We start from the raw sequence: 19134 nt of genomic DNA on the forward strand, positions 1-19134 counted from the left end.
AGTCTTCGTATATTCCCCACAGATCCTTTTCACAACTATCTATCATGAGCCTTTTCCTTAGCAAATTTCTTCTACTGTTCAAAAAATCTCGAGTGTTTTCATGCCTTGGCCTTCTTATTACATACTCATTTCTGCCTACCACATTGGTCTGGAATGTCTATCTGCTTCTCCCCTATCCAGGCAAGTCCCTTCTCCACAAAGCTGGCTCAAATCCCTTCTCCTCAGTCTCTATGACTTCATCTGAACACTTAGATTTAGAGAATGACAGGAAAGGAAGAGACTATTCATAGCCCTCATTGGCCTATTAATTTTAAGTAGGTAAGCCTTTTGGTATCTCCTGTATTTTTGTCCTTCCTGCTCATTTAGAATACAAATTCTTTGAGGGCAGGGACTATATCTTATATATATGGAAATATATACCTTGCATGTTGTTAGCACTCAAATTATATGCAAACTATTTAGAAGTATGATAAACAGCTGTTTTCTATATCCAAGATGCAAATGATGAAGATAGCTCAAATAATGAGTGCTTTATATGCCAGGTACTAGCCTATTTCATATATAATAACCACTGACCAACCACTGTGAGGTTAGTAAGCATTATGCTTATTTCATGAAATGATGCATAGAAAGATAAACAACCTACTGACTTCATAGTAAGTGACCAAGGAGGGTTTGAATTCAGGCAGTCTGGTTCCAAAAACCCTCTTCAATTTACTATTCAGCATCTCAAAAAACACTTGAGTAAACAGGAAAATTGTACCCACTGCATTAGTCTAGCCTCTAGTATTAGTCTATAAACTAATAAACTCTGAGCCTGCATTTTGGGTCTCTTCATCTCAAAAGCATATACAGTAAAAAATGGGCTGGAATAAGAGTCATGGGATCTGAATTCTAGTCTTCACTATGATCTCAAGTAGTATGACTCAGCCTTTCTACACAATTTTATTTGGAAAAAGAAAAAAGGAAGGTTGATTTCCTTCTGGACCAGACGGTCTGTTATTCTATCTACTTCTTTATTTTATTGATGAGAAAAAAGAATGAAAATAAGCTAATTCATTATCCAGCTACCAAATTGGCCTAGTTCCCACAGTGAGCTCTCCTGGTCTGGATCTTTATCACTCTAGCACAGCCACAAGAGATACACCGGGCTGTCTACCTATATGCTGCCTCTTTTCTGCTACTTTAAGAAAAAAGACAAGGCCCATAGGCCTGGAAACAGACATTACCTAATAAAAGGTTTGGGGAATTCGAGCCACAGTGAACTGAGAAGAGGAACAGAACAACACAGTCACATCAGGTCTTGACTTTAAGATCTCTAACAACACTGCTGAGCATGTGTTTGTTCATTCATTCAGCCCATGTGACTCTAGGTCACTCATCCAAATGGCCTACACACCTCTACTTGAACATCTAACAGACATCTCCAACCTAGTACGTCTGAAAGAGAACTCTTGACCTCTACCTCCAAAAATGTTCCTTCTGTCCTCCTGCCTTTCCTGTTTCAGTAAATGGCCCTCTTCCTACCCTCATGCTTTTGCCTACACTACACCAGCAAGTGCTGGTAAACTCTACATTCAAAGAATTAAGTTCAAACGTCTCACTAGGCCTATAAATGCCCCATAGAATACGGGCTCAGTTTATCCCTACCTCATCTTCTCTCCTCTTCCTCCCTGCCTAGTCAGCTCCAGCTACTCTGTTCCTCAAGCAACCTACTTTATTCTAACCCCAGGACTTTATATGTGAAATCTCTGCCTAAAAGAAACATATCTTGGGTGCCTGGGTGGCTCAGTTGGTTAAGCCTCTGACTCTTGATTTTGACTTAGATCATGATCTCAGGATTGTGAGATCGACGCCCCCCCCCCCCATTGGGCTCTATGCTGGGTGTGGACCCTGCTTGGGATTCTCTCTTTCTCTCTGTTTTCCTCCCAATCACCCCTACCTCTTGTGCTCTAGCTGTCTCTTAAATGGGCAGAGAAAGAGTGGAAGGATCAAACACATCCTCTGAAAGGCCTTCCAGACCACTCTTTTAAACAGAGAGCCAGAGGCTACTCATTCGGCTTCCATCATATTCATTCAATCCTTATTCCCTCACCCTGTTTTACTTTCTTCAGAATATTTATAATGAATCAAAATTATATTACAGGTTTCTTTTTTACCCTCTTCCTCCAATTAAAATTGTAAGCCCTACAATGAGAACTTCTTATTTTTATTACTCTATCCTCAGTTTCAAATACTGTGTACCTACTGGCACAGTATTTAGACTGAATGAATTTTCCCAGTCTCTAATACCTGCCAAAACCTGGTCTAGGTGCTAGAGATACCCTTAGCTGTTGATGTCTCTCCGTCCCTTCACAGCTAAATCTTTAGGTAGTGTTCCTAACTTCTCATGTTCATTGAGAATTTAATACCCTGCAGCCTGGGCTCTCTAGTCCACTCCTTTGAAAGTGCTCACTGAGTTCCACAAGTTCTTCATTCCAGGAGCTCCAGCCAATGAACACTTCATTTCTTGTCTTCTTGAACTATTTGCAGCAACACTAACTGAATCCTCCTTCCAAGAAAATTGCCTTCCTAAATTTCAATGCCCGCATTCTTTCCTGATTCTCTTCCTACTCTCCAGGCGAGTCCCATTCACAGTCTCATGCTCCTTAAATGTTAAGTGTTTCCAACGGCTTACTGCTCAGTCTCCCTCATCTTCTCAATCCATATGTTCTCACCATCACTGAGCAACCAACTCTACTACTATGGATTAAGTCCAACCTCTTCTGAATTCCAGATCCACGTGTTCAACGGCCCTGAACATCTCTACCTGGATTTCCCATATGTACCTCAAACCCAACGTGCTAAAAATGGAAATCACTTGTCTTTCCCCTCCTTCCTACCTTCTTCCTCAAAGCATGTTTCTCTTAGATATGCATCACAGTGAATGTCACTGCCCAACTAATCAAGCCCAAACCCTAAGTTTTCCTAGACCTCTCATTCTTCCACAACCCCTCTAGTTAATCACCAAGTATGTCTCCTATTTGCACATACTACAGCACTTTCTTATCTTATGGTAATTTAACTGTCCCCTCCTCCCTGCAAATCCATCCTTCAGAACTTTTCCTTTCAGAACACAAAATCAAATTCCTGGCTTAAAATTTCCTAAAAATTCACTCCCTATTACCCTTCTATCTCAACAAACTTCATCTCCTGGTATTAACCAACCCCCTCCCCCTTCTGCTTCAGTAATGCTAAATTTCTTATGGTCTCTCCTCAAAGGAAAACCCTTTCTGTTCAAGTCTCCCTCCATGGAATACTCTCCCCAACACCCCAATACCTCACGGATTCATCAACAACCAGTTCAAATGAATAACTTCTCTTGGGATGCCTTCATGAATTCATCCAAGAAATGGAGAAGCCTCCATTATCCACTGACCATATGCTATAAGTTTATCATACTTCTTACTGTACTGTATTATACTCACCTTTCTCATCTTAAGAGGGTCTTTTTTTGTGGTCCCAAGTGCCCAACATAACATCTCCACTTAGTGATGGTATTCTAGGGACACCTGAGTGGCTCAGTGGTTGAGCATCTGCCTTTGGCTCAGGCATGATCCCGTCCCGGGATTGAGTCCCACATGTGGCTCCTTGCGAGGAGCCTGATTCTCCCTCTATGTGTCTGCCCTTCTCTCTCTGTGTCTTTCGTGAATTAATGAAATCTTTAAAAAATAATAAAATATTTTTTTTTAAAAAAAGAAGATTTTATTTGAAAGAGTGACAGGCATGGCAGCATGAGCTGGGCAGAGGGAGGGCAGAGGGAGAGGGGGAAGTAAACTCCCCACTGAGCAGGGAGCCCCACTCTGAGCTCAATCCTAGGACCCCGGGATCATGACCTGAGCCCAAGGCAGAGGCTTAACCAATTGAGCCACTCAGGCACTCCTTAAAAATAAGATCTTTAGGGCAGCCTGGGTGGCTCAGTGGTTTAGCGCCGCCTTCAGCCCAGGGCCTGATCCTGGAGACCTGGGATCGAGTCCCACATCAGGCTCCCAGAATGGAGCCTGCTTCTCCCTCTGCCTGTGTCTCTGCATCTCTCTCTCTCTCTGTGTGTCTGTCTCTCATGAATAAATAAATAAAATCTTAAAAAAAAAAAAAAGGGAATCTCAGCTCTATCACAGACTGTACGACTTTTGGCAAGATGCCTAACTTCTCAGTGCATCAATCTCCTCATCTGTAAGATGTGGATAATATATATTTCACAGGACTGGTGTGAGAATTAAATGGTTTAGTACATGTGAATGCTGAACACAGTGCCTGGCAAATAGTAAGCACTCAATAAATACTACTATTAGTATAGCAGATGCTTGGTTAATATTAGTTTCTCCCTTCCTACATCTACCCTCTCACTCCTATTTAAAGAAGGCTGCATCTATAGAAGTTAACACTTGCATGACAAGTGGTATTACAGAAAAATGGGTGGTCAGGAAAGGGTCTCTGTGACTTGCAAATCACATCACAGTCATGGTTCTCTTATGTCTCTGATCCTCTCTTTTCTAAATGTTTTCTTCCTGAGAAATCTAGCAAATCTTCAGGCTTCAAAGTAGGGAGTCATAAAATTCTTATCTCCAGCCAAGATTTCTCTCTCTTGAGCCCCAGGTAGTATTTCTCAACTCCTGATTTCTACCTAATGGCCCAGCATCAGCTTAAACTAAAAATGCCAAAAGCTGAAAATTATTCCTTTCCTCAACAGTTCCCCATTTCTCCCCTCCTATCTTCCTTATTTAGTAAAAGAACCTGCTATTCTTCTGGTGCACTGGCTAGTTGTCCTGAAATTATACTTTAGTCCTTGTTCTCCTGCAATAAGACTATCTCAAGTCATCTTTTTTCCTTTTGTTCCTACTGCAACTAATTCAGGCCCCTTTAACTTCAAGCTTATTCCACTAAAAAAGCTCTGATGGTGTCCCTGCCACAGATGCCACCCTATACTGCATGCACTACCACACTGATCCTCCTAAACATACCACTTTTCACCATGGCCTTTCTCGGCTTAAAACTTTTGGTGTACTACTCCCTCTTCCATTTCATAATCTACATGGAAAAAGGCAAAGGTTGACTTCAATGTGGCAATCTACATCCTTCCCTATCTACCTTGCTCCAGTCTTCCTTTTCAATCTTATTTCCATGATAAAAATACCATCACCTTACATTTATGCAGTGCTTCATTTAACTCAGAAAACATTCTTACCTGGCTGGCATTTCATCTTAATGACCCTTAGAGAGAAGCCAAACAGGGACGCCTGAGTGGCTCAGCGTCTGCCTTCGGCTCAGGACATGATCCCAGGGTCCAGGATCGAGTCCCCCATCAGGCTCCCTGAGGGGAGGCTGCTTCTCCCTCTGCCTGTATCTCTCTCTGCATCTCTCATGAATAAATACATAAAATCTTTAAAAAGAAGGGGGGGGGCTAAACTGTTATCAGTATCTTTCTTTTACAGAAAACAGACTTCTAGCACTGATGTCTAAGAACAAATGGGTCCCTGTCCCACTCCCTCCTTGGACTCCTAGGTAAATCTATCTATCTAATACCTCACTCCCACCACTTACATACAGGAGTCTTCTGTTCCAGAAGCTCTGGTCTCAGTGTTGTCTCATCCACATCTCTCCAACATACTTCATGTTTCCTTAGTCTGTAGTTTACCCTCTACCATTCTCTCACTTGGTAGAAAGCCCTAATCCCCAACTCTTGTTATAAAAATACAGGAATACAGCATAAGGAATACAGTCATTAATACTGTGAAAACTTGGGGGATCCCTGGGTGGCTCAGCGGTTTGGCGTCTGCCTTTGGCCCAGGACGTAATCCTGGAGTCCTGGGATCGAGTCCCGCATCTGGCCCCCTGCATGGCGCCTGCTTCTCCCTCTGCCTGTGTCTCTGCCTCTCTGTGTGTGTGTGTGTGTCTCTCTCATGAATAAATAAATTTTAAAAATCATTAAAAAAAAATATCTTTCACTTAATTGAATTTTTTTTTTTTTATGTGCTATCTTCAAAAAGGCCCTCCATAATCACAGTTTCCCAAAGTAGGCCCCTACTCTCTATTTCCTTATCCCACTGTATGGTTTTTCAAAAACTCTTGTCACCTCCTAACACTCTATTACACATTTATTCTTTTATGGTCTACCTCAGAGATCCACAAGCTTTTTCTATAAAAAGCCAAACAGTATCTATTTCCAGCTTTTTCTGTCACAACTCAACTCATTATAATATAAAAGCAGTTTAGACAATATGTAATGAGCAGATGTGGCTGTGTTCCAATAAAATGTTATTTACAAAAACCAGCAGCTGGCCAGGTTTGGCTCAGAGGCCATGTACCCCTGATATAGTCCTTCTAATAGAATGTGTCATTAAAAAAAAAAAAAAAAAAAAGAATATGAATGTCATAGGGACAGGAATCTTCTGTTTTGTTCATTATGGTATCCTTGAGGCCAAAATAGTGCCTAGTCCCAACTACATATTCAATAAATTCAATAAACATGTGTTGATTAAATTAATAGTGCTGGTCTGGAGTGGGGAGTCACCTCTCTTCTACTTCCTTGAGTGACAGTAACATGGTGTTCAAGAACGAGGACAAGGTCAGCAGCTGTATTTCCAGCTGGTTAGTACCATACCATGAAATATGGTACCACAACCATTGTGTGCTCCTGTCACCAGCAATAACCATGTCACACACAAATGCCTTTGGTTATAACTGGGTCCAGGCAGAAGCCTGAATTCCTTGGCTCTGCCCCCAGAAGCTCTGATTCAGTAGATCCAGGGTAGGGTCCAAGAATCTGCATTTCTAGCCAAGTTCCTAGGTGATGCTAATAGTGCTGATCCTAAACTACACTTTGAGAACCAGTAGGTGAGAGCACCTAAAAACTATATTAGTATTTTTATACTCTTCAAGAAAAGAAAAAAAAAAAAAGCCAAAAATCCTGACGTTCCAGTGACCTGGCTTCAGGGGGTTTGAAAAAGAATGGAACTATAAAACTGTTCCATGGAACTGCTGTTTCAGTGAAATGAAAGCAAAAACCACTAGGTCTTTATTTTTTTAACAGACTATCTCCCAAACATTCTATTTTTACTTGCAAATATAGTTCTAACTGGCTAAAACAATACACCAAACAGGTAAAAAAGAGAAATCACCATGGCTGGCTAACCTTGATAGTGTGGGCTATTAACTCCATCATTGGTTTTCTTAAAATTACTTTTTTTTTTTTAAAGATGTTATTCATTTATTCATCAGAGAGAGAGAGAGAGAGAGAGAGAGACACACACAGACAGAGACACAGGCAGAGGGAGAAGCAGGCTCCATGCTGGGAGCCCGATGTGGGACTTGATCCCAGGTCTCCAGGATCACACCCTGGGCTGAAGGCGGCGCTAAACCGCTGAGCCAAAATTACTGCCCAAAATTACTTTTTTAAAAATTTTATTTTAAGTAGGCTCCACTCCCAATGTGGGGCTTGAACTCATGATCGTGAGATTCAGAGTCTCATGCTCTATGGACTGAGCCAGCCAGACACCTCAATTTTTTTAAATTACTTTGAGGAAGAATCATAACCACGTGCTTTTCTATTGTTAGATGCCAAAGGCCTTTTCCAGATGGATACTAGAGATTGAAGCTTACTACAATGAAATACACCTACAATAAATTACAAGCCTGTAGATCACTTTCTTCAAATGATAAAAAGCCTATCATCACCAGATAGAATCCACAACATCTTCTGAATCCACCATAATAGAACCTACAATGGATTAGTAACAATTTTTACAAGTTCTACATTCGTCATCACAGAGGACTTAAAATGATCCCCCAAATTCACATTAAAATCACCCTGAGGCCATTATTTACTCTTCAAATCTGAATAGCCCACAGAGGGATTATAATTTATATACATTTGTAGCTGTTTATAAAGTCGTTTTCTACTGTAATGGTTATACGTTGCTAACATAGATTAAAAAATAATTTTATTTATTTCTTAAAAAAGATTTATTTATTTATTCATGATAGAGAGAGAGACAGAGGCAAAGACACAGGAGGAGGGAGAAGCAGGCTCCATGCCGGGGACTCCAGGATCGCGCCCTGGGCCAAAGGCAGAGGCTAAACCGCTGAGTCACCCAGGGATCCCCAAAAAATAATTTTAAAATGAAAAAGTAAGGTGAAGTCTAGGTTCTTAGCAAAGAAATTCAAGAAGCAAAAATCTAGAACGTTAATGAATGGACTGTTAAGAAGATGGCAATACTACATCAAAATGTACCTCCAGGGCAGCCCAGGTGGCTCAGCAGTTTAGCACCGCCTTCGGCCCAGGGTGTGATCCTGGAGACCAGGTATGGAGTCACGCATCGGGCTCCCTCCAGGGAGCCTGCCTCTCCCTCTGCCTGTCCCTCTGCCTGTCTCTGTTTCTCTCATCAATCAATAAATAAAATCTTAAAAAAAAAAAAAACAACAAAAACAAAATGTACCTCCAAAAAGAGACTGCATATGATCAAAAAATGTCTTAGCAGACCCCCAATGCACAAATCTAAAGATGATTCTCAGTAAAGATCAAGTATTTTCAAAAAAAAAAAAATCAAATATTTTCAATCCAAATTTACCATCTGAAGTATGCAAAGTGTAAAATATACACTAGATTTTTACAACTTTGTGAGAAAAAAACATAATTTTTATGTTGATTACAGGCTTAAATGTTAATTTGGATACATTAGGTTAAAGTATTAAACTATTTAAATTAATTTCACCTCTTTGGCTGTGTTACTGTGGCTGCCAGAGAATTTAAAGATTCATTTACTTATTTGAGAGAAAGTGTGCGTGCACATGTGAGCGCACAAATGGTAGAGGCAGAGGGAGGAGAGAGAATCTCAAGCAGACTCCACGCTGAGTGCAGAGCCTGTCGCAGAGCCTGACACAGGGGTTGATCTCATGCAGATTCACAGCCTGATCTGAAACCAAGAGTGGGTTGCTTAACCGAATGTGTCACCCTGGACACCCACTACCAGAGAATTTAAATTACATGTGGCTTGCATTAGATTTCCGTTGCATAGTGATGGTCTAACCCAATTCTGCAAGTAGATTTACTATCTCCTCTTCCTTTAGGTGATTTCTAAAAAGCTTGTAGAAGGTGATAATGGAGCAATGAAAAAACATGAAACTATGTGGTACGTCTGACATAGACTGTCAGGAAAACCATGGGTCAGGTGCTCATCCACCCCGTCACTTCAGGTGCTAATGACCTCACCTTCCGAGGGAGGGAAGATATGGACATGCACAATGATCACAGAGGGTCACATCTATAGCCCCACACACACAAATTATACACTTTAATTTCAAATTGCAATTAACTGTATCAGAATCCTGAGCAGTGTTAGGCTGAATATAAGGTCTCTGTTTATGAAAACTACCTGGTTCCTAATACCCAAATACCTCCAGCTCCCAGTATGTATTTCATTCTTACAGAAGAGACACATCTGTAACAACTTTATTTTTATTTTCTTAAAGATTTTATTTATTTGAGAGAGAGAGGGAGAATGCACATGAGCACCAGTGGGGGGAGGGGCAGACAGAGAGGGAGAAGCAGACGCCCTGCTGAGTGCGGAGCCCAAGGAGGGCCAGATCCCGGGACCCTGACTGAGATCACGACCTGAGCTGAAGTCAGACACAAGCAACCGAGCCACCCAGGTGTCCCTGTAGTAATTCCTTTAAATAATCCCTGTCTGTTTTACTGCAATGTCCTTAACTCCTAATTTAGAAAGTTTCTCTTTTCCTTGCGTTGCCAAACCTCTATAATCATAGAGGACACCAAAGGAGAATACTGGTTGAGGAAGAATACCAAAAAAAGTACCATCTAGTTACTCACCCAACACTTGCTATATAACCATTAGGCCTATGCACCAAAAAACGTATACTGAATACAAAAATTAAACATTTTATCCCTTGAGCTCTTTTCTAACCTTCAAAAAGATACTTATAAACCTATAAGGAATAACCTACTTGAACATACTTTAACATACGTAGGTATGTGTTGAGACTTCCATAGCCTAAGGACAATATTGTTAAGGAAAGTAATGTACTGCTGGGCAGAATTAGAAGTAATTGAGAAACTTAAAATGAGTTAAAAGAAAAAAAAAAAAAAAGGAGGGGGAGATGAATACTGCCAAAACATTAAAATATGTACATGATTTAATTACCCTGTCATAAAATATAAACTTCAAGGACTAATTCCAGCACATTGGAAAAGAACCACAGCCCGTGCAACAGGAAAGCATTTAATTCCCAAAGGTGTTTCAAACCCACTGAATATTATCATCCTGCAGCAGGGCTTCACAACTTGTGGCAAGCTCTGGCGATGACTTTGAGTGGTACTCGAGTGGGAAGTCCATAAATATTCACTGAATGAATCAGAAAACTCACGCATGGTGCGATTAATATTCAGAACCCACAGCCAGTTAATCCGAAACTAGAGCTAGAAGCAGAACAAAAAGCAATACCTGAGTTTAATCCTAAACCATTCCCCCAGCAGTCAGCTCCCCTTAAGTTTTTTCATTCTATGTAGTTTATTCACGCCTTCTTTTAGGAAAGTTCCAAATCCTCTTTCCCACAATCTCCCTCCTTCTTAACCAGTTTCCCAGATAAAAACAGAAGACAGCAGTTTCTAGTCTCACCATTTTTTAGACAAATAATAACATCTCTTAACAATCACCCACAAATGTTCAAATGTCTGGCCTCCCAAAGGCCAGTCATTGTGCTCGGTGGTAGGGCACAAAGGTAAGTGTAACACTAAACCTACCTTTCAGGTAGTTTATTGGGGAGGCAGACAAGCAAACAATTACAGAATAAAAAAAATGCTTGGAGAATAGGGCAGGAGTGCCACTAGAGGGACTCTTTACTGGTTGGGAGGGGAGGGTGACAGTCTTCAGCGAACAATAAAAGAAACAAAAGTCAAAACCAAAAATAAATTATAATTGAATATGCCTGCGACTATTGTACTAGCCCCTCAAGTTAGCACGCCGAAGTGACTCTCCTAATGAAAATCCTCTTAAAAAAAGAAAAAAAGCTAGAGTTCATGACACTGGCACTGAGTACTAGCAAGAGAAGGAAAAAACCCCTCACAATTCAGCAGGACATAATGCTAAACTTAATTAGTCATGATGTCAAGAGGCTTCACCCATTTATCGTCTGTCCCTCCTAGCTGAAGGTGACTTGACTGACCCACTCTTGTGATTTCAGTTGTTTTTTTTCTAGCAGTAGTGATGGTCTTGTAGGGATCCATCCATACTTCCTCCTTGATACTCCTTGCGACCACCAGCAAAATCTGCTGGACTGCTGGTTGGCACTGCAGCCATAGAAGAAATAAACTGGGGATCCCTGGGTGGCGCAGCGGTTTGGCGCCTGCCTTTGGCCCGGGGCGTGATCCTGGAGACCCGGGATCGAATCCCACGTCGGGCTCCCGGTGCATGGAGCCTGCTTCTCTCTCTGCCTGTGTCTCTGCCTCTCTGTCTCTCTCTGTGTGACTATCATGAATAAATAAATAAAATCTTTAAAAAAAAAAAAAGAAGAAGAAATAAACTGACCATGTACATGAACTGGATGAACCCACACTGCTTTGTTACTATTCAGAAAGGCAACAACTAAAAACATCATTAGCAAACACTGTGGGAGGGTGGTGAGAAAGGTAGTAGGGATGGCACCCTGGAAGGTACCTAACAAGGAAATTCATCTCTTGCTAGTTTCACAGGACACTGAGTTTTCATTTCCAGGTACTCAATTCTTAGGACATATCATCAGGCATGAAAGTTGGTTTTCTGTTTCTAATTCCCTGTGGCTACAAATCATTTTCAAGCTTCAGGCCCACCTTGTCTAACATTCCTCTGCCAACAATGTCCTGTCCTCTTGTCCTTACCATCCCAATAACAACCTCTCTTTTCTGGATCACTCACTTCCTTCCCATGAAATCTAGGTAGTATGTTCTCGTAGCAAACTGCTTTAACGTGTATTTCCAACATGAATCAGGACACGGCTAATATATAAAAAATTACCACATTTTTTAAAAAGTCTGATTTGCACACCTCTTAAGGGCTCTTTCTTCAATTTTATTTTATTTTATTTTTAAGATTTGAGAGAGAGAGAGTGCACAAGAGAGAACATATGCATGCAAGTGGGGACAAGCTGACTCCGCGTTGAGCAACCGAGCCCTACGACCCTGAGATCATCACCTGAGCCAAAATCCAGTTGGATGCTTAACCAACCGGACCATTCAAGCGCCCCTTGTTCCTCAATTTTAATAAATAATTTCAATTGAAAAATCTATACCTTATCATTTTAAAAAACTGAAAAATATCATAGCTCCTAGCACAGCTCTAAAATTAATATGGAATTAATCTTTTACAAAGGAAGATTTTAATTATGAACAGCATTTAATTTTTAACTCTTGGGAGAGGAGAGGGGAGAAAGAGAGAAAGAGAGAGAGAGAGAGAGAGAGAGAGAGAGGGAGGGAGACCCGTGGGTGTGTGCAGGAGAGGGAGAAAGAGAATCTTAAGCAGTCTTCACACCCGGTGCAGAGCCTATAGGAGGGCTAGATCTTACAACCCTGAGATCATAAGGTGAGCTGATATCAAGAGTCTGACACTTAACCAGGCACCCCTTAATTTTTATGAATATAAAATATAGGAAATATCTCCTTTTGAGTTCATGCTTGTGAGAACACCCCCCCCCCAGAAATATTTATAATGTAATTAAAAAACACTATTTCTAAGATAATCCAGTGATACCTTAACTTTCACTAAAAACAGCTTTTGGAACTTCCAGTTTAAAACAAAAACAAAAAACCCCCACAAACCTCAGCAAATATATATGGTAAATGTTATAAAGCTGATGTTTTGAAAATGACTCATAAGTACACGGATTTCTTCATTTGTAAGATATTGCAAGCCTAATCTAGGGATTTGTTTCACATTAGAATTTTATGAAGTTTCTATTATAAAAAAAAGTTTTCAATCTTTAAATAAGATCGCTGCTAATACATCTTAAAATTCTAAGTCTGGGGATCCCTGGGTGGCTCAGCAGTTTAGCGCCTGCCTTCGGCCCAGGGTGTGATCCTGGAGTCCTGGGATCAAGTCCCACGTCGGGCTCCCGGCATGGAGCCTGCTTCTCCCTCTGCCTGTGTCTCTGCCTCTCTCTCTCTCTCTCCCTCCCTCTGTGTCTCTCATGAATAAATAAATAAAATCTTAAAAAAAGAATTCTAAGTCTGAAAGTAATTTCTTCCAAATTAAATTTCCAATTTAAGACAAAATTTTACGACGACTTAACTTAAACATGAATGTCAAAATATAGGGAAAATGAACTTCAAAACCACCTTTTTATGAAATCGAAGACCCCAGAAATTAAAATATTTACATTCTTATCTATCCTTTATTGAAAAATCAAGGTAAATGTAATTCACAATTTACTGAATTGAAAAAGTCTTACATAAAAATGTCATAGTCTTTTAAGAGATCATAGTTAAAATAAATGGTCTGACATGTTGGTAAAAATCTTTTCAGTGGGAGTCAATTTACTTCACTTACAGGAAGGCAAAAGTCACCACATTAAAATCACAAGCCAATTACCAATCCTGGCTTTGCAATTCCCAAATCCTGAAAACAAAATTATTGCACTTCACTCTGGGATCATTTGCATGTATGCTTTTAGTGTCAGATAACATTTTTAGAGAAGAGAAAATTTAAATCTACCAACAAGAGTGGCACAATTTCAAAATATGGTACAACTTTCAAAAGCTAGATTAATGGCCTACCTACTTTTGTACTTTACATTTTGAAAATAAACAGCATCAGATGCTTCTGAAAACAATATCTACCTACCTGTTCACTTACTTGCTATCACTTTTATATATGAAAAGTCTTCTAAAAGCTAGGGGAAACATAAATCCAGTAAAGATAAGGACTCTATTTGAAATCTCGATGGTTTCCAAAATCAAGAGTAGCCACCAAAAAGTTAAGAAGGCACTTAAGAAAAAGATTCCCTCTCCGAAGTGGGGCAAAATTAGTTAAGAAAAAAGTTGGGGGCAGCCCGGGTGGCTCAGCGGTTTAGCGCCTGCCTTTGGCCCAGGGCGTGATCCTGGAGACCGGGAATCAAGTCCCATGTCGGGCTCCCTGCATGGAGCCTGCTTCTCCCTCTGCCTGTGTCTCTGCCTCTTTCTCTCTCTCTCTATGCGTGTCTCTCATGAATAAATAAAATCTTGTGTTAAAAAAAAAAGTTGATAGTTATTTTGTTATCAGTTCATTTATCCATTCCTTACAGCATATCTCACATGTGCTGCAGAATTGTGCCACCAAACTTCCGGAGTTGTGCCTCATTCACCCCAAATTCCTTGGTTCCTAGCAAACTGTCTTATACATAGTAGCAACTGAAAATAGGTTGACCGATTTAAAGCAATAAATATGTTCCTAATTCCAGGTAATCAATTAGGCTCGAACTCATGCAAGAACATTCATAATTTCATTTTAGCTAACAAGCACTGAGTAATTTGACATGTTTTTAATTTGCCAAGCTATTAAATGGATTTTAAGCTCTGAATTACATTCTTATATTTTAAACATAGTCAAAAGAAAGTGTGTTGTGAAACATTAAAAAAATACTCTTACGAATAAAAAAGATGATGGCTGGTACTATTGTGTGTAACATGGAGCTAGATGGTGTTGGTATGGTGAACATAATGTGACCAGGCACTGATGTAAAAGGTCTGTTAACACGACAAGAACATTACAAAGAGACTTAGAGGATGGAAAAACGGAATTCTGGCTAGAAAAGTCATAATGGGCAAGCAGGAGACTTAATTAATGTAGAGTACTGCCGGCTCCACTCAGACAGGGTCCTGGGAAGGTGGGGAGCCTGTTTCCCACCAGGAAGAACAATTACTTCTCTACCAATCTACGCGGTGCTGCTGGAAACGGAGGTACAGACGATGGATCGAACCAGTTACTCCCCATTACAATTGCCCATAGGAAACGAGGGAATGAATACCAAGCAGAGTGGGCCCTTTATGGGCTCCCAACAATTCCAGTTCCGTCAACTCTCTAAAGCTCTAGTTGAGCAAAGTAGGCAAATTATAGCCCACAGGCCAAACTGGGCCAAATTCAGCCACCTCCTGTGTTTGTATGGCCTGCAAGCTAAGAATGGTTTCTACATTTTTAAATGGTAAAACAAAGAGTCACATTTTATGACCCATGAAAATTATATGAAATTTAAATGTCAGCATCCAAAAATAAAGTTTTCATTGGAACATCACTATGCTTATTTATTTACGTGTTGTCCATAGCCGCTTCTGCACTACCATGGCAGAGATGACGGAGACCCTATAGCACACCAACCCTACAATATTTACTACCTGGCCTTTTACAGAAGTATGCTGAACCCGGGCTAGAAGCTTTTCTTTATGCTCGCCGGGTTGCATCTCCTTTCTCTGAGGTGGTCCACTGCTTCACAAGGTAGAGACTCTAAGCTTGACAGATGTCCATCTTGGGGCTGTGTTGTCGGAAGTTACGTCATTACATAAAAAATATCGTGCAACTCATTAGGGTGGGCACAAAGACAAAGTAACAAATCACACATTTGGAAGGCCCAGAAGAAGTAGCAGGATCCAAATACAACATTACAGGCAGTACATCTCAGATCTTTTAGCAGACTACTACATCGAGTTCTGGGTCACACGGTGAAAGGAAACAAGAACCCACAGAGAATTTGGAGGTTGAAGAGATGATGGAAAGAGCTAAAAAATCACACCACTAAAGAAATGCTCAAAGAAATGGGACTCGTTTGCCCAAAAAAGAGAAAGGTAAGACAGGAACTACAATAGTGAGGGTGTCAAATTCTACATTTGTTGATAGATTAAATTTTTACTGATGAAAATAATGGCAGCCTGAACTAATACTCCACAAAACACATATCTAGTGAATTAAATGTGATTCTTAATGAGACTGCCACTCCTGCGATAGGCCATAAACTAGCCCCTTAAAAGATAATCACTTGTCAAATACTGTACTGTAAGTCTTCAACTGACAGATTATAGGAATGTTCCTTTTTCAGAAACATCTGGCATTATGTAAGTTACCGGAAAAAGTGTGCTATTAATGTGCTGAGGTTCAGTAATATTCAAGTAACTAAAAGGTAATGTAAGTTTCATAACCATATGCCTTTCCACAGGACCAAATAGGGGGAAATGGGCTTAAATTACAGAATTTGTGTTACATTCAAGAATGTTCACGCAGTGGGATTTTACTTACTCTAAAAGATTACGGAGGGTAAAGAAAACTTCCCAGGACACCTCTGAATTAGAATGGAACTACCTGGATGTTTTTCTGAAGCAGGAGAACGGTTCTCAAATCCAATCGTCCAGTGCTAATTCTGTAGTTTTAACTCTCCCAGTTCTTATGAGAGCCTGCATCCATGCTGTTTCACTTTGTCTTAAAGGTGGTCAATGAACGTACAACTACATCTAACATAAATTCTAGTATCTCAAATCAAAATGTGGTGGTAGCTTCAATAACTTCTTTTAAATTACAGAGATAGAGAATACATTCCCATTTAAACCGGAAAAAAAAAAAAATGGGAAAATGGGCCTAGTTGCCAAACACTTCTATGAGCCTAAGTACCTTATCTCAAAATGTCCAACACTTGCACACAGCAAGTGAAGACGGCGGTTTTGAGCCTTTTAAAATACAGAATCCTTGGACACAAACTGTTCTTTGAGTCAATCTCAACACTGCAATTAGTAATACAAATTCTGAAACTTGCTCTCAATATAATTCTAATCAACCTCCGTTTTTCAACCTCGTAATTCTAAGGCCTGCATTTCCCTTAAGAAAACCCTTCCAAATGGGGTGAAGCACACACTAATCTGACTCAGTAAACTTTCTCCACTCCTACATCACCTTTACAGGATTTTAAAACCAAGAGTACACAATACTTGCGAGCCACTTCTACAATCTTGCATTAACCTTACCAGGATAAACTTTTCCCCAAGTCACTTAGCACTTTTTTAAAATTTATTTAAAGACCTGCGGTAGTGAAACAAAGAAAACACAACCCCCCTCCCCCTTTTCCAAACCATATGGCAGTAAATTGAAGTTAACTTCTTTTTTTTTTTTTTCTTTTTTTTTTTTTTACCGGCTCAACGCCTGTACACTGGTCCCAGACAGGTTTCTCTTTGTGCCCTGGGACTGGGCTAGCGCTGTCTGCTCATTTGCAACTGTCCCCGACCACGCTGTTAGCCCGAAAAACCAGTCCCAGCCGCCCCCCTGGCCATTAGCAGACCTCCCCACGGTCCTTTACCGAGACCCGGCCAGGGAGACGGGGCACGCCGCGCGAGGGAGTCCCGCTCCGGCCGGGGATCGCGCAGGGAGTTTCCTCGCCCCGTCCGGGCCGGATCCGCCCCGGGAACTCGGTTACCCGAGCCCAGGGACGCGCCGAGGCCTAGCCGCGAGGCCGGGGCGGGCTCCGGGTGGCGGGGGCTCCCCGTTCCCCGGCCGCCCCGCCGTGGCCCGCGGGCACAGGCGCTCGCCGGCGTCTCCCGGAGACCGGACGCGCCCGGCGGGCCCACGGACGGCTCCTCGGGGTCCCGCCGCCGCCCGCGGCCCCGTTCGGCGGCCGCCCCGAGCCCTTCCGGGACGGCGAGAGCGCTAGGCCGCGCCGGAGCCCGCGGCTTCGGGGCCGGCCAGGCGGGCCGCGGCGTCCGGTAGGAGTCCCGAGGGCCGGGCTCCCGCCGGTAACGGGCCCCGCCGCTCCCCTCCCCCTCCCCCGCCCCATGACAGTGCAAACCCTCCGGCCGGCCCGGCCGCCCCGCCTCCGGCACCAGGCCCAGCGCAGGGCCGCGGCGGCCGTGGCGGCGGCGGCGGCGGCGGGGAGGCGGCGGGGAGGCGGCGGGGAGGCGGCGCGGTCCTCCGCCCTCGCTCGCTCGCTCGCTCGCTCGCTCCCAGGCCAGGCGCCTCGGGCCCGGCCCGGGCTCGCCGCAAGTCTCCGCCGCTGCCCCGCCGCCCTCTGCGGCGCCCGGCCCGGGCGGGGTAGGCCGAGGCCCGGCGGTGGGGTGGGGGCGGGGGCTCCTCTCACCTTCATGTCGGGACATCCTAGTTGAGACGGTGGCGGCGCGGCCCCTCCCGAGCTCCGGCTGCAGTGTCCCCGGCGGGGTCCCGGCGCTACCCGCGCCGGCCGGCCGACTCCCACTCGACTCCCGGGCTCGGCCGCGGGGGCGGGGTGGGCAGGGGAGCGCTCCCGCGGCGGCGGCGGCGGCGGCGGCGGCGGCGGCGGCGGCGGCGGCGGCGGCGGCGGGGAGGCGGCGCGGGGCGGGAATGGGGCCGGGCCTGGCCGGGGCTGAGCTCCTCCAGGAGGCGGGTCCGACGCCGCGGCTCCGCCGGCGCCCGCCGTGACTCGGTCACTCTCGGGCCCGCCGGCTCCCGGCTGCGGCGCCGCGCTCCGCAAATCCCGCTCCTCCCCTCCCCCGGCCCACCCCCCGCCCTCTCCCCCGGCTCCCGGCCGCCGCCTCCGCCTCCGCCTCCGCCCCCGCCTCTTCCTCCTCCTCCGCCTCCTTCCGCCGCCCGCACGTCGGCCCCGCCTCTCGCTGCCCGCGCCGGGCCCCGCCGCCCCGAGGGCCCGCGGCAGGCGGTCGCGGCGGGGGAGGCGCGGCGCCCGCCCGCGCTCGCCAGCAGGCCGCGGTCGGCGCCGGAGCTGGGCCTGGGCCTGGGCTGGGCCTCGGCCGGGCCTGGGCCGGGCCTGGCCGCCGCCGCGCAGCGCGTAGGGAGGAAGAGGAAATGCCCGGCCGCTGCCGCTGCCGCTGCCGCCCGCCCCCCGCCGGCCCGGCCAGGCCACCGCTGCTCCGTCTGGGCCCTACCCGGGTCCCGGCCGGGGGCGCCCCCCGCCGCCGCACCGCGCCACGCCGGGCCGGGCTGAGCGCGGGAGGCGGGCGCTGCCCCCCGGAGCCGCGGCGCTCTTGGGCCCTCGGGCGCATGGGCGGCGGCACCGGGCTGCGGGCTGCGGAACAGGCTGCGCACTGCCTGGGCACTCGTGTTTGTGACTGTCTCTCAGCCGGCTGCTCGAAGGGAGAGCGGCTGGCCTCGGTCGTCGCCGGCTGCCCCCCGG

General features: G+C 44.4%; 1 protein-coding gene across 1 annotated transcript in view; it reads right to left on the reverse strand.

Annotated features, from left to right (window-relative positions):
* KCMF1 (potassium channel modulatory factor 1) overlaps nt 1-18502 on the reverse strand; it is an 81547-nt gene extending 63045 nt beyond the window's left edge. The window contains exon 1 of the mRNA XM_038561597.1: nt 18109-18502. Within this exon, the coding sequence (XP_038417525.1) occupies nt 18109-18124 (16 nt within the window). The 5' untranslated portion in view covers nt 18125-18502. The remainder of the gene's footprint in view (nt 1-18108) is intronic.
* Nucleotides 18503-19134: the final 632 nt, after the last annotated feature.

Source organism: Canis lupus, chromosome 17 (assembly GCF_011100685.1).
Source record: "Canis lupus familiaris isolate Mischka breed German Shepherd chromosome 17, alternate assembly UU_Cfam_GSD_1.0, whole genome shotgun sequence".
Classification (NCBI taxonomy): domain Eukaryota; kingdom Metazoa; phylum Chordata; class Mammalia; order Carnivora; family Canidae; genus Canis; species Canis lupus.